Source organism: Lepidochelys olivacea (assembly GCF_965140295.1).
Source record: "Lepidochelys olivacea isolate rLepOli2 genome assembly, chromosome: 16".
Lineage (NCBI taxonomy): Eukaryota > Metazoa > Chordata > Testudines > Cheloniidae > Lepidochelys > Lepidochelys olivacea.
In genome coordinates, this window is record NC_140426.1 from 21731695 (window position 1) to 21747198 (window position 15504).

Sequence of the window (15504 nt, forward strand, 5' to 3'; positions counted from 1 at the left end):
GCTTTTTAATTGTATTAGGTTTTGTAACCATACTTTTTTTTAAAAAAGAAATTAAACTGCAAAATACTATTGCCTTTTGTTGGTGATTCTTGGTGGTTTAAACAAAATGGTTTTCAGAAAATAAAAAATGATGGGTTCTTTTTTAAAGTGGAAAGAGTCACTTTGGTAGAGGTGAGGCAGCTGCTTTTGTGCAATGGACTACTTTCCAGAAAAAGTCCAGAACTCTGATCTAATACAATAGTGTATTCTGTCTAATACAGGAATTGAGTATAATGCGTATAAATATACCCATAAACTCAAATTTGAGCAGAAGTGAAACTATAATTACATATACCAACTTCAGGTGTGACTGAAAAAATGGAGTTAACAAGTGCCAATGAAATAGTAGTGACTGGAAAAATGGGGAAGTTAATATAGGTGCAGTGTGAGAAGAAATTAGCGTTTGGGAATTAGTCGTTACTCAAATTTGCAGTATTTATTTCCAGTGTTACTATGGCAGGTGCAGTGAAGGGAAGTGTAGGAAATAAAAGTGTATACTAGCTGCTGCACCCTACCTCGGTTGTTAACATTGAGGTGGGTGTAAGTGGCATGCGCACAGGGTAGTTCTGGAAAGACAGCAGCAAGGTCAGATCAGCAACCTCTTTCAGAGGCATCCCAGGTGGATGCTTTCCTTTATTTATAGGAAGAAAAGGGAGGACTTGTGGCACTTTAGAGACTAACCAATTTATTTGAGCATAAGCTTTCGTGAGCTACAGCTCACTTCATCGGCTGCATACTGTGGAAACTGCAGAAGACATTATATACACAGAGACCATGAAACAATACCTCCTCCCACCCCACTCTCCTGCTGGTAATAGCTTATCTAAAGTGATCACTCTCCTTACAATGTGTATGATGGAAATGGCCCACCTTGATTATCATACACATTGTAAGGAGAGTGATCACTTTAGATAAGCTATTACCAGTAGGAGAGTGGGGTGGGAGGAGGTATTGTTTCATGGTCTCTGTGTATATAATGTCTTCTGCAGTTTCCACAGTATGCATCCGATGAAGTGAGCTGTAGCTCAGGAAAGCTCATGCTCAAATAAATTGGTTAGTCTCTAAGGTGCCACGAGTACTCCTTTTCTTTTTGCGAATACAGACTAACAGGCTGTTACTCTGAAACCTTCCTTTATTTATATAAACTAGTTGTCTCCCGGGGGAGCGGTGGTCCTCGCTTTAAGGCCAGACAAATGAACTACCAGCAGGACTACCAGCCTCCTGGGGGCAGCAAGCGCCTGCCTAGGCATTTAAGCCCTGGGCTCCGGTTATTCCGGTCTGCTTCTGGCTGTGTGGCCGGTTACGATGTGTGGGCTGAGGCAGCCACCTCCCTCCCCCCTTCCTTCGCGGTGAAGAAGGCGGCCTGGTCCCCTCTGCTCTGGCTGCAGGGGTGGCCGCCCAGGCCCCTGCTGTTTCGCCTCCCGGGGCCGCGGGAGCCCTGGGCGAGCCCGAGACCAGGAAGAGGCTGGGTCTGGAGGAAACACGTGCTGGGTCACCGCCACCTCTCGGGGCGTCCACTCGCCGTGAGCGCCTCCGCCCCTTCACGTGGCGGCATTCAGCCAATCAAACAAGTCTCCTAGGGGACAGGAAAAAATGCCGCGGCACGTGATTCCTCAACCCAGTCAAAAATCACCCTCCCTGGGCACGTGATAGCCACACATTGCCTCCCCCTCCGCACATGATACCGGCCGTCCAATCACGTTAGCTCCTGGGTCAGGTGACCGTCTCCTAGGCAGTGGGAGGGCGGAGCTAGCGCGGCTGGCGGGCCGGGAGGCGCTGAGGGAATCTCGCCTCCGCCTCCCTCGGGGCTCCGCAGCCGCCGCCGCGGCCATGGCCCATTACCTGGGGCCGGCTGGGGACCTCCTGCGGGAGCGCGGTGAGGGGCGCGGGCGGTGTGTGGGGCTGGGGCGGGCTCCCGCGGGGCGGGCTGCAGGCTGGCCCCGCGGCCGTTACCTGGGGGACGCGCTCCGGGCGGGGGGGGCTGCGGAGCCCCTGCCGCCTGCAGCCACCCTCCCGCCCCTGGGGGCCGGTGCCGCCCTGGCTGCAGGCGCTGCCGCTGACCCTTCTGCGTCTCTCTCTGTCTCAGAAGTCATGTCGCCTGTGGATTTACACGCGGAAAGAGAGAAAATCCGGCGGGAAATAGAGGAGCTAGAAAAGAGCTTGGACCCTGCTATCCCCAGTATCGAAGTCCTGGTGTCGGATTCCAGTCTGGACTCGGATTCCGACGTAGGTCCGTTCTCACGGCGTGAAGCTGTTTCTCTGATCTCTTACAGTTACTCTAGTTCTGCCCGAAAGATGTGTCCCGCAGCGTCTAGAGGCTGATCCTGAAGGCAGTGGCTTTCTCTCCTAATTCCATCGGGCTTGTGTGCAGGGCTTAAATGTTGTCACAGTGTTTCCTGCTAAAAACTGCTTGTCGGCGCCTGCTTTATAATTTGTGAAAGGCTTGTTTGGTACCTTGGGGGAAAATCAAATGTGATGTTTGTTTCTTGTGGGTGCTAGAAATCCAGTCGTTATCCCGTTGATCCTACAGTGGTCACGTGAAAACTCTGAGAATGTGAGGGTCTTGCTTGCACATTTTTAAAATCACTTTATATTATATACAAATGTGCTTTAGATTCATATATTTTATCTATAGAAGGGACTGTCATGATCATATAGTCTGACCTCCTGCATAGCACAGGCTCAAGAACCTTTCTTAATAATTCCTGCATGAAGCCCGTAACTTCTGTTTGAGATATAGCATTCGATGAAGTGAGCTGTAGCTCACGAAAGCTTATGCTCAAATAAATTTGTTAGTCTCTAAGGTGCCACAAGTACTCATTTTCTTTAGCATAACTAAAGGAGAACAGTTCTCTCTTCTATGATAGATTGGGTAGGATTTGAACCTGTGACCACTTGCATGCAAAACATGACACTTTGTACTTCTCTACTAAGCAATTGCACCTGTTAATCATTTTATAGAGATGTTTATACCATCTGTTTTTGCTATCAAATTGTAGTCCGATACCTGTGGTTTTCATTGCATCACATTACTTGTAGTATGTCTATACTGGATTGGCGAGCAGTGATCGATCTAGTGGGGGTCGATTTATCGCATCTAGTGTAGATTTATAAATTAACCACCAAGCGCTCTCCCGTCAATTCTGGTACTCCACCGGAGCGGGGCGAGAGGTGCAGGTGGAGTCGACGGGAGAGTGTCAACAGTTGACTCACCACAGTGAGTAGATCTAAGTACGTGGACTTCAGCTATGTTATTCACACAGCTGAAGTTACGTAACTTAAATCGACCACACGCACCCCCCAGTGGAGACCAGGCCTTATCTAAGAGTCTTATTTCTGTGACTCCTTTCCATGAAGAGCACACGTTATGTTACATCTGCTGTAAATATAACTGTACTGTATTTTATGTAAGGTCAAAATTCTATGGTAGTGCTTTAAAGCTAAAGAAAAGGGAATGTGGAATAGGTAAAGGGGAGTAATAGACACTTGAAATGAATTAGCAAAAAGAAAAGGAGTACTTGTGGCACCTTAGAAAATTGATAAGGCAGAGGTTACAAAAAAGTTTTTTCCAAACTGATGTCTACTGAGGAGAAAGTTCTTGTACCAGCAGTTGCCAGGTTTTGTGATGAGACAGATGAAGTGGGCAGTAGTTGAGAGGGAGGGGATTAAGGAGGCGCATGATCTGCCAAGTGGGCTGGAACCAGTCAGTGGAGTGTGTTACAAACAAGGAGGGCAATATTGAACTGGCTTATGGATTCAAATTGCTATTTTGGAGTGTTGCCAAAAGCAAAATCAAGCAGGTGTAAATAATCATATTTTTTTTTGTTCATAATTGGGGTGGGCATGTCTGTTCAGTGCAATATGCACACAAACCATCTGTCTTAACTTGCATCTGCCTGCATCTTTGTGGTGAGACATCCCTTTAGAAAAAGAACTGCAAAAAGTCTTAAGCCACCAGCTGCTAGTCTTGGTGATCACTGTGCACATTCCTTCATTTTACTACATCCCAATTCTCCACATACCCAAGTACATGCTTACCTTTAGTGGTCTTATGGAGAACAAAAATGGAAGCTGTATTTATAGCTGAAGTCTGTAGGATTACTCATGTGCTTTGAAAGTTAAGCACATTCTTAAATGTTGCAGGATTGGAGCCCTAGTCTGCTTGGTTCTGCACCCTGGATTATTTGTTGATGTTGCTCACCATAGGAGCTGAGACATAGCTTAATTGCAACTCTAGTTGTTGAGAGATGTTCTTTCATTCTCCAAAGAAAAAAATGTCAGTGAATGGTGATTTATCGAAGTTTAGTCTTGGCAACCTTAACAGTGGCCTCAAATGTTGTTGGGTCAGACTTAAGAAATTATGTATTGTTCTGTTTTCTTGTAATCATCTTAGCCGGAAAGCTTTTGCTTTCAAAGCTCTTGTCATCTTTACATAAGAATGACCATACTGGGTCAGACCAAAGGTCCATCTAGCCCAGTATCCTGTCTTGCAACAGTGCCCAATGCCAGGTGCCCTAGGGGGAATGAACAGAACGGGTGATGATCAAGTGGTCCATCCCCTGTCGCCCACTCATAGCCTCTGGCAAACAGAGACTAGGGACACCATCCCAGCCCATCCTGGTTAATAGCCATTGATGGACCTATCCTCCATGAGCTTATCAAGTTCTTTTTTGAACCCTGTTATAGCCTTGGCCTTCACAACATCCTCTGGCAGGAGTTCCACAGGTTGGCTGTGCTTTTTGTGGAAAAATTACTTCCTTTGGTTTGTGTTAAACCTGCTGCCTATTAATGTCATTTGGTGACCCCTAAATTTTGTGTTATGAGAAGGAGTAAATAACACTTCCTTATTTACTTTCTCCACATGAGTCATGATTGTATAGACCTCTGTCATATCCCCCCCTTAGTCGTCTCTTTTCCAAGCTGAAAAGTCCCAGTGTTAATCTCTTCATATGTAAGCCATTCCATACCCCTAATCATTTTTGTTGCCTTTTTCTGAATCTTTTCCAATTCCAGTATATCTTTTTTGAGATGAGGTGACCACATCTGCACGCAGTATTCAAGATTTGGGTGTAGCATGGATTTATATATCTTTTCCCGTAATAAAAAAAAAAAAAATCTTGTACTTCTATTTTTAACAGATGATCTGGATGATGATGACTCAGATGCCCATACTGAAATGGTAATTCATCTTACTTAAAATGAATCATCCTATCTTTCTGATAATGGGGGAAGAACAAACAGAATTTTGTATGTCTCTAGGAGGCTTTTCACATTTTTACACCTAAAGGGAAATGTTGCATCTGAGAGGGGAAAGTTACTGCTAAAGTTTTCATTTTTACAAGTTCTGTTACTGTTTTTTCTGTGGAAAAATAAAACATTTTAATTAGAGATCATGTTTCCTGGAACTCATATTTAAAAATATTTGTATAACAGAGCACATACAAAGGGAACTTTCTTTGTGGGTCAGACCCAGTTGATGTTATTGCAGGGCTCACTGGAGTTTCATATCTGACTAGTTAGCTATTTGGATGTAGTGCACTTGCAAAAACAGAGTTCTGTTTCACCCACAATGTTTTTATTGAGTAGTTCATACTAAACTATATCTAGACACTCTAGAAATCATGCGTTTGGGGATAAATAACAGCAGAGGGGGAGAAATGAGATGAAGAGTCAGGAGCGTAGTTCTGGAAGGCTGGCTCATACAGCAGAGGAGAAGGTCCTGGCATCAACAGCTGCAAAATTGTGAGACTGGCCAGAGAAGAGGCAAGTACTAAGGGCCTGATACTGCACCTGTAGAAGCCAGTAGCTACATTCCCATTGACTTCAATGGAAGCAAGTTCAGGTCCAAAATCAGTAGAGGACAAGAGAGAGGGGAAATAGACAAGGTTGATGTTGGCAGTGAGAGCACTAAAGAGGACAGCCGGGTTAGAGATGCACAGTTCTTTTCAGAAGGATTTACACAATATTCCTGACATTAATGGTAGTGGCTGGTTAAATTAAAATCACTGTCTGTCTGTTCAAAGCAAGCCTGGCTCTCTTCCCTTCTATCTGCTTAAATCACATTTATTTCGCCTCACATCAGGAAGTAGAGAAAGAAGGGGGCAGTAGTGATGACGACGACATTGATAACAACCTCCCAGCAGACCCAGAAACATGTTTACAGATGAACCTCGTGTATCAAGAAGTTATTCAGGAAAAGATAGAGGAAGTCAACCTTCTGATCGCACAAAACAAAGAACAGCAGGCAGGTGGAACTTGGGGAAAAATGTTCCTTGGTGCACAGTTGGGGTGTGATTTTTCTCCCATTCATATCAATGAGGGAAGAAGTCTTGCGGGTGTCTTTTAAGTGGGAGTAAATTTGAGTCCTTGAATTGTGATTTATTTGGTGAATCATCTTCAAGTCTCTGGAACTTTGAAGATTTTATCAAGTATCAGCAGAGGGCAGCATGATCTGCAGAGTAAAGGAATCCTATTGATTTTGTTTGTATACCAAGAGCATGATCCTGGGAATCATGTGAGTGGCTCCATTAACTTCAGTGGAATTGCTTATGGATTGTAAGGATTGGCAAGATTGGGCCCTAAATCTGGGTTTAAAATGACTTGCAAAACCTAATATGAAGAGAGACTTTTTTTAATGAAATTCTGTTTTAGGGGTCTGTTTTCACTGGGCTATTTAATTTAAAAAAAAAAAAAAAAGCATTCAATTGATGAGTTACAAACTTCCAAGCAGCATTTTCCTAATGTAGGAGAAGCACTAACATTACAGTAAAAATGAAGCCGAATGAAGCTAAAGTGAGTGAAGCTTTTTTAAAAAAAAAAAAAAAAAAAAAAAGCATCAATGTGGGAGGTAAACTAGATTTTTATTATAATTGGTACCATGTGGGTAAGGAATTTCTTTTTAAAGTAGATTGCACAGAAGTTTTCAGAAATAACGCCTTGATAGGCCCTATGGATAAAACTAAGATAGGGATATTAATCTTCACAATGCAAACAGGTTTTTTTGGTGGTTTTCTATTATGGTTTTGGATGCTTCATTCCTTGCCATTGGTGATTTTGACATGTAGCACATGTATGTAGTTAGGCTTTTTTTGCTTGCACTGGGATGGTGACAGCTAGATTTTTGCTCATTACAGCAAGTTGCTCTTGTCTCTATTTTGTGTTGGTCCATTTGGCAGTTACATAGGAAATTTGCCAGGTTGCAGAAACTACAATTAAAAGATTAGCTAATATATATAGTGTGATGGTGTAAGGTAATTGGGGCTTAGCCTGGGATATGCATAACAGCAGGGCCGCTGGCTGGCTGAGTTTGAGGTGGAATCATTTAAGTCTCTGTGAAGTGTATGGTTTTCAATTAATGATTTGTATTGTAGAAAGAAATTATGTGTGAGGTTGGTGGTCCAAAGATGGCAAAGGCAGGAGATGGTAAACTTCTACCACTGAATATGTTCTTGGGCCATTTTATGAAGCCATACTTCAAGGATAAAGTATCAGGAATTGTAAGTATAATTAAATGCATACTATGCTCATTATTCCAGTGACATTTAGCCTTAGTTTGTTACTTGCACTCCCTCTTGAAATGAACATTGCTGAATGCTAAGGTCATTGCATCTAAGTTTTCAGTGGGTTTTGTTTTTCTTTGTTTCCCCTGATTTGAGATAGAGACTTAGCTTATCGTTTGCTTGCTAGTTTTTTGCCTATCAGACTCTTAAGATATAAAAGACATGGGGAAATGTCTTGTTTGTCTGTCCGCCCCCCCCCCCCCAAACAAAATTCTGGCTTATACAGCATCCAGAAAACAAAGGAGTGCCTTTAAAATATATGTTCATAACCATTCAGTTATAAAATGCATGTGACCTGGAAGAGGATTCTGGGTAATAGCATGGAAATCTACCCACCAAGCTTTCTAGGCACAGCACAGTATAATGTCAGGCAAGTGACAAGCTGTGACTTCTTTGTTTTGTTACCTCATCTTCCCAGCCCAACCCCCACTGTCTGTTTTACCCACCTGTTCCGTCCTGACTGTCATGTAAACTGAGCTCTCTGAGGCAAGGGCTGTCATCTTTGTTACATAAGAACGGCCATACTAGGTCAGACCAGTAGTCTATTCAGCCCAGTATCCTGTCTTCCGACAGTGGCCAGTGCCAGGAATGAACAGAACAGGGCAATTATCAAGTGATCCATCAACTGTTTTCCAGTCCCTGCTTCTGGCAGTCAGAGGCTGGGGACACCTAGGGCATGGGATTACATCCCTGACTGTCTTGACTAATAGCCATTGATGGACCTATCCTCCAAGAATTTATCTTATTCTTTTTCGAATCTAGTTATAGTTTTGGCCTTCACAACCTGTCAGTGCCACAGTTACGTATCTTAGCCCACTAGGGCCTGACCTCGGTTGTGGTTACTGTAATACAAATAATAACTGCTCTTCATTTATGAATCCTTATCCGAAATGGTCACACATTTTTTTTTTTTAATTGGAATGGGCAGGTGTCGCGTGCATACCATTACCCAAAGTGCTCTTCAACCCAATTCCCAGCTGGTGTGAGACACTCAACATGGATGAGTGGACTGAGCGCTGGGTAGAAAGAAAGGAACTCAAGAGTTCTCACATTAGCTGTGCCACTGACTTGCTTGTAGTCTTGGACAAATCACTTAACTTCTCACTCCCTTAAGATCCCTATTCATAAAATGGGAATAAAGCTGCTTGCATGCCCATCCCTTATGGAGTTCCTCTGAACTAGTTTGTAAAGTGCCCTGTGCAGCGGGAGAGTGTGAATGCACAGGCTTGAATTGTCAAATCTGTTTTATAGCAGTGCTGGTATCAGAGCTCTGGGAATGAGCTGAATTCTCAATAAAAATGTAACATTTGTGCTGTATCTGACATCTCTGATCTTTGCTAGGGCCCTCCTGCCAATGAAGATACCCGAGAAAAGACAGCGCAAGGCATAAAATCCTTTGAGGAGCTGCTTATAAAAAAGTGTAAGAAACTTCCTGTCTGTGTGCACTGCTCCATGTTCTGTAGTAGGCTTGGCAAACTCACTGAGGTTTTCTGCATCCGCTTCCTCCTTGTTTTTCTTCAGTGTTCACATTGTTATGCGTTGAAGCTACCAATGCACCATGGAAATGGTGCAGACGCTAAAAGTAAATGGGACTGCTCTGAATTATGCTAAACTCTGCTAGCCTTGAATGTTGGCGTGGCTGATAGAAGGCTCTTCCCTTCCCTTGCATCTGCCCTGACACATTGCATGTTAAATTGTGCAGCTGTCCTATTAGCTCACACAAGCTAAGCAGGGTTGTGCCAGGTCAGTACTCTGATGGGAGCACCTCGATGTTACAAAATTGGTGCTAGGGATGCAGTAGGTGACGCTCTTCCATGAGCTGGGTCTCGCATCAAGTTAGCAATAGAACCAGGGATAGAACCCAGATTTCCTGTTTCTTTGTGCCTCTAGGCACAGAGGGGACCAGCAACAATCCAGGCACAATGCACGTGGACCTTTCCAAGAGACCCTGGGGATACTTTGAAGTGGTGGTTGAAGCCAGTGGGTTTACTTATTGGAGGTGGCCTTGTATTAGTGACTTTGTGCCTTCAATCTGTGTTTTGTCCCCAGGGAAAAGCAGAGAGAAGAGCCTGCTGAACAAATCAGTAATAAGTGACCGTTTGCAGCGTCTGCTTCAGCCAAAGTTACTGAAGTAAGCAAAGCATAAGTCCCATCGCTGCTAATGAAACAAGTGTATTCTGGGATTTAATGGCTGGTTAGGCAGTGGGGAGGAGAGTGACTAAGAGCTGTTATCATTTCCACCTCCCTTCTCTCAAGTGCATGCCTTGGCACAGTTACTGCCACCTGCAGTGAGGTTACAAAGCACAGCAGGGAGAGGGTTGTGTGTTTGGGCCTGGGATGGTCAGCCTGTGACTGTAGGGAGCATAGGTCAAGATGTGAATGACTCAGTGATTTATATTGCCGGTAATTAGCAGGCTGGGAGTTCGCTTTTATATCTCAAAAGTACCAAGACATTTCCTAGCCGTTCAGCCCTTCCCGTTAATATAATTGGTATGGCCTAAAATCCTGTTACAGGAGCTGTGACGTTTGGGCTTGGAGGGCTAGCGTGTAGCCCTTGAGCCCTAGCTGTGCATCTTAGAATAAACTGAACAGCATGGAAACAGATTCTTGTTCCTACTCAGTATCTCCCTGCACTGGGCTCCTGGGGGGATATGGCTTGTCTGAGCCATGGACCTGGCACGCTTCTCTGTCTGTGGCCGCAGCAGCCATGCAGATCTTCTTAGATCCAACTTGCGGGGGTGGGGAAAGCACTTGGTCTGTCACCTGTTCTGTAGATTAGCACTTGGTCTAGATGAGGAGGCAAAGCATGAGCAGTGGGTCTGCTATGTGGAAGAGTGTCTGGCTGGGGGCTGTTTTCTGGAAGGTGGGGACAAATGCAAAGCGTTGGATTTTGAAATAAGCTCCTTGGAATAAGGATGGCAGAAGAAAGAACCCAGCTTTTGGGCCTGCCAACTTTAACACTATCTTATAGCACTTACCCTTGCTTCTGTTTAGTCATGTTTCATAATCTTGGAAATGTCCTTAAACAGGCTCAGCTATTTGAATCAGAAACTGGAAAAAGCCAAGAATGAAATGGAAAAGAAGATTTTCGAAAAACAAGTCAAAGAAGCAGAGCGTGAAATAGAGGAGATCAAGTGAGAGGATTATATTCTGGGTGAAGTGGACACTATCTCTTCTAGGGATTCCCCCTCCTCTCCACCCCCTCCCCTCCCCCCGCGCCCCAAAGACATTTGTAAAGCTCAAACACCAACAGACTTAAGCTGGGAAAACCTTGTCTTATTCTGGTTTGCAAAGGATTCCAAAAACAGTGTTCAAACCTTCCAGCATTGTTTCAGAGCCCTCACTCCTCAACTATTTGGTAGCAGTGTTGTAGAGTGTTTTGGGTATTAATATGCAAATGTAGGCATCTGGATTTGTCTCATCACTTCTGCCTCCAGTACTGAAGTGTTGCAATCAAAAGCTTTTAGTTTAGCTGCATTGAGGTTAGGAATTCAGAGCCATTTGTAAAGCTTTGGGCACTGCTTTGGGTGTACTGATGTTCTGTATAGTGCATTTCAGAATTGTGGTAGAGTTAAACTCCTATAAAGCGAGCGTCAAGAATCTGTGTGCGCTAAGGTACGTGTGTGTGTGAATTTGCCTCATTCAAATAGGTGCCATTTGGGCTTGTCTAAATTATAAAAATTAACCGTTTGTAGACAACACTTTTCTGCATTCCTTTCATCACCCCTATTGCAAAGTATATTAGTGTGTCACCTTAGGGCATTGTCACGTCTGGGTGCTGTGAAAGGAAAAAACAGTTTATACACAGGTTAAGGTACTCTCTTAGAGACATTCTAAAGTCCATAAGAGGATTTAGACACAAGTCTAAGTTATACGGTAGGTGTATTACAGCTTTGGCAGCTACGATATACTAAGGGAGTTAATTAATGTGTGTACCTATTGTCATTTATTTGTGTTGTCGTGGTAGCTAGGAGCCCTGGTCATGGACTGGTCCACATTGTGCTAAACACAGCATGTCCTGTTAATCAGAGTGTTGAGGATTTTTTTCCAAGGGGCCTATGGGAATTAGGGAACCAACTTCTATTGGAATTCAGAGAGAATTGGGAGTCTGAAGCCCTTAGATCCCTTTGTCTTCATTATAGAATGATTTCCAATCTCGTGTCACTTCAGTCCCATACAACCTGTCTCATGACATGCTGTGAGCCTAACAAACAGAAGTGCTTACCTTCTCTTGCTGTTTGCTGGCAGGCCTTGATGTTACCAAAGGAAGTATCTGTCCCTAGAAAGCCTGTATTGTGCAGGTGTGCCAGGGGTGGGAGAGGGAAGGCAAACAGATGAAGCAAATGCCAGTGTCAGATCATCTTAACAATGATTAAGAGCCTGAGTCTCTACACCTCCCATTGAAGGCAATGAGATTTGGAGGTGTACAGCGCTTTGCAAGATTAGGCATAGAAAGAGACCCAATGGTTGATGTGATCATTTCTTCTTCCCCATACTTTTAGCCATCTGCCAGAGGAGGCCTTATTAGGAAACAGACTGGATGAGCACGACTGGGAGAAGATTTCCAACATCAATGTAAGTTGGTAGACCAATTACTTAGACCCAGATTCTGCCTCCCTTCCTCTCCAAGTTGCCCCATTGATTTCAATGGGACTTTTTGTGAAATAAAGAACTACTTTGGGTGGACAAGGGAGGTAAAACCCAGCCTTTAGCACTTCACTCTTTTCAAAGGGCTGCAACCCAAACCATGATTTAACTTCCAAATATCCATCTGGGTTCAAAGTGGGAGGGGACAGGTTTGAGATTTGGCATTGTAGAAGGGATTCAAAAGTTAGGTGCCAATGGAAAATACCCAACTCTTTACACCAAGATTATAACAGCAAAATATATTTGAAAATTTATTTAAGAAATAAGCCTTTTGCATCAATCTCACTCAGTTTGCTAGGATATTTCGGTAATGTCTGCAAGGCAGAGCCAATCTGTGTTGTTTCTCTTAGTTTGATGGAAGTCGCAACGCAGAAGAGCTGAGGAAATTCTGGCAGAACTGGGAGCATCCGACCATCAACAAGAGGGAGTGGAATGAAGAGGAGATAGAGAAGTTAAAGGAAATAGCTGCGAAACATAATTGTCTGGACTGGCAAACTATAGCCCAGGAGCTTGGGGTAAGGTGTTCCCCACTATGAACCAAATAATTATTTGAGGCGTAGGGTTAGATTTGAAAATAATGCAGTCTGTGCTGAGAAGTGACTTGCAGTGATGGGTGTACTGTAGGGTGCTGTTTTGAAAAAGGAAGTTCATTGTAGTGCTCAGGAAATGGATAAACCAAGCGAGTCCTAGCAAGGCATAGTGTAGGCAGGTGCTATATGCAGACCTCCCCACACATACTCCTCCATTCTGACCTCTAGCATTTCTGCTGTTCTAGTTCTGGGCCTTTCTCCAATAGGTAAGACACCAGTTGTGTACTGGCATTGCATAAGGAATATTTCTGCTAGCACATCCAGGGGAGGTGAGGCTGAGATCACCAAACTCCTGGCGCTTATAACTAAAATCAGAGGTGAAAGATGCTCTCTGCAAGTTTTCTCTTTATTGTATACCCTCTTGCTGCTTGAGGAAAATGTAAGCCAGAAACCATGCTAACAAATGCTTTTGTGAGAAACACTCGAGGGAGCATAACCAAAACCTCTTAACTTGTTCACTTTCTAGAAATTGAAGCAACCAGAAAAACATTTCCCTTCTTGACTCTAGTGAATGTGGGTTTTATGAACACTTCATAGGCATGTCAACACACACTCCAATCTATGCAGGACTTTTTCCAGGCAGTGTCAATTGAAGGCTAACAGTGTGTAACTGCCCCACTTGGGTGGCAATAACTTACCATTTGTACAGCAGCAGGGAACTCCTTGCACCATGTTCCAGTGTCGACACTTTAAAAAGGATGTCATAAAATTGAAGAGGGTTGAGAAAAGTCGTGGTCTGGAAAACCTGCCATACAGGGAGAGGCATAAGCTGAATTTATTTAGCTTCTCAAAGAGAAGGTTAAGTGGTGACTTTGATCAGTTTATGTGGGAAGAAGAGTTCTGAAGGATGGCTCTTCAATCTAGCAGATAAAGGCATAACAAAGATCCAGTAGCTTGGAAGTTGTAGCTAGGCAGATTCAAAGTGAGAAACAAGGCACAACTTTTTAACGGAGCGTAATTTGCTGGTGGGACAATTTACCGGTGGGACAATTTACCAAAGGATATGATGGATTTTCCATCACTTTAAGTCTTTAATCAAGATTGAATGTCTTTTTCTAACAGAGATGCTTTAGCTCAACCGCAAGGTCGGGGCTTGATGGAGAAATTGCTGTGAAGCTCTGTCCTGTGTTATGCAGGATGTCAGACTAGATGACCATAATCGGCTCTTCTGGCCTTAATTTGTGAAAGGAGGAAAGATAACGAATCAGTGAGAGCTGGTGTTGGACCATTAATTGACAATGATTATAATCACTTCACTGTCATCTGGTGCTCCCTTCCGTGTGCTGTATACACTTGTTATCTTGGTTGTCTTAAACTTCAGTGACAAGCTCTTTGAGTAGGGACTGTCTTTTCATTGTGTGTAGTGCTTAATACAATTGAGCCCTTGTCCCTGACTGGCACTACTGCAATATTAATAATTAAAAGGACTGGATTTGAACCACCACAGGTTCATGCCAGAGCCAGATTGATTCAGCCCTCTCTTTCCTAGGTCACAATGCCCCTTGTGATCTAAGTAACTTTTGTTCTTTTATTAAGACAAACCGAAGTGCATTCCAGTGCCTGCAGAAGTTTCAAGCCTACAATAAAGACTTCAAGAGGAAAGAATGGACAAAGGAAGAGGACCAGATGCTTCTACAGCTCGTTCAAGAAATGAGAGTAGGAAGCCACATACCTTACAAGAAAAGTAAGTGATCTCCAAGGCAACCCCCTCCCTTGTACTGACGGAGCCCGAGTCTCCAAGGTCTTGTTTTCAGTGATGTTCCCAATGTGCGATGCACTTTCCAAATACAAAAGGTGACATGGTCCCTGTTCTGGAGAGGTGGAGTTAATTTCATGCAATCCTTGGACTTTCCTCCTTTAATTTAAAAGGCTCATCTGCAGTCATGACACCTGGTGCCAGGAGTCCATCATATCTTCCAAGGATGGATGTGGTCAGTACTTGGATGCAAAACCTCCCGGGTGCTGCAAGGTTTGTTGTTGGGAGTGGTGTATGTTTGTAATACGCATGATTCTAGTATAAATGGTAACACTTCTTACACACTGTGTGTTCTCGGTTTTTGTTACATGCCAGTTGTGTTTGAGAAGTTAAATATTTAAGTCATAACTACAATGTGCTTTAACAGGAATGCTAGAAGCATCGTATTAAAAGCAGAATTTAAATATTTCTTTCAATTTCTAGTTGCTTATTACATGGAAGGAAGAGACTCTATGCAGCTAATTTACCGCTGGACAAAGAGTGTGGATCCCAACCTAAGGAAAGGATTCTGGACACCAGAGGAAGATGCTGTAAATTCCTTTCTTTTCTCTAGTGCTAGAAAAATGACCAACATGCAATCTCTGCTGGGTTCATTAGTGAAACATTAACTTTAATTAGTGTTCTATGGACACTTGACTGTCTTCACACATTATCCAGGGACAGAAGCGGGTTGTGATTTCTATTACAAAGATGGCATAGGTGCTGTACAGACCCAGAGGTAGATGTGTAACTCTCCCCTGAAGAGCTTCCAATTTGCTCTGACCAAATTTTACTAGAGCTGAAATGCCAGTCTTACTTCTCTTCCTCATGCACTAGACCAGTGTAGCAGTGGTTTCATTTGAAAATGAGCTTTGGTAAAGTAATGGGTATTATTAAAAGTAAAATTAATTTTATCATTGCTGATCCTTGGAGT

General features: G+C 43.5%; 1 protein-coding gene across 4 annotated transcripts in view; it reads left to right on the forward strand.

Moving 5' to 3' along the window:
• Window positions 1-1787: 1787 nt before the first annotated feature.
• SNAPC4 (small nuclear RNA activating complex polypeptide 4) overlaps window positions 1788-15504 on the forward strand; it is a 32447-nt gene continuing 18730 nt past the window's right edge. For 2 of the 4 annotated variants that reach the window (XM_084650419.1, XM_084650418.1), the window contains exons 1-12: window positions 1788-1915; window positions 2126-2269; window positions 5178-5218; window positions 6122-6287; window positions 7414-7535; window positions 8940-9018; window positions 9648-9729; window positions 10628-10732; window positions 12101-12173; window positions 12596-12760; window positions 14372-14519; window positions 15015-15121. In XM_084650419.1, the coding sequence (XP_084506545.1) occupies window positions 1870-1915; window positions 2126-2269; window positions 5178-5218; window positions 6122-6287; window positions 7414-7535; window positions 8940-9018; window positions 9648-9729; window positions 10628-10732; window positions 12101-12173; window positions 12596-12760; window positions 14372-14519; window positions 15015-15121 (1278 nt within the window). In that variant the 5' untranslated portion in view covers window positions 1788-1869. Of the gene's footprint in view, window positions 1916-2125; window positions 2270-5177; window positions 5219-6121; window positions 6288-7413; window positions 7536-8939; window positions 9019-9647; window positions 9730-10627; window positions 10733-10895; window positions 11214-12100; window positions 12174-12595; window positions 12761-14371; window positions 14520-15014; window positions 15122-15504 lie in introns of those variants that run through there. The other 2 variants (XM_084650420.1, XM_084650421.1) reach the window with 2 other exon arrangements.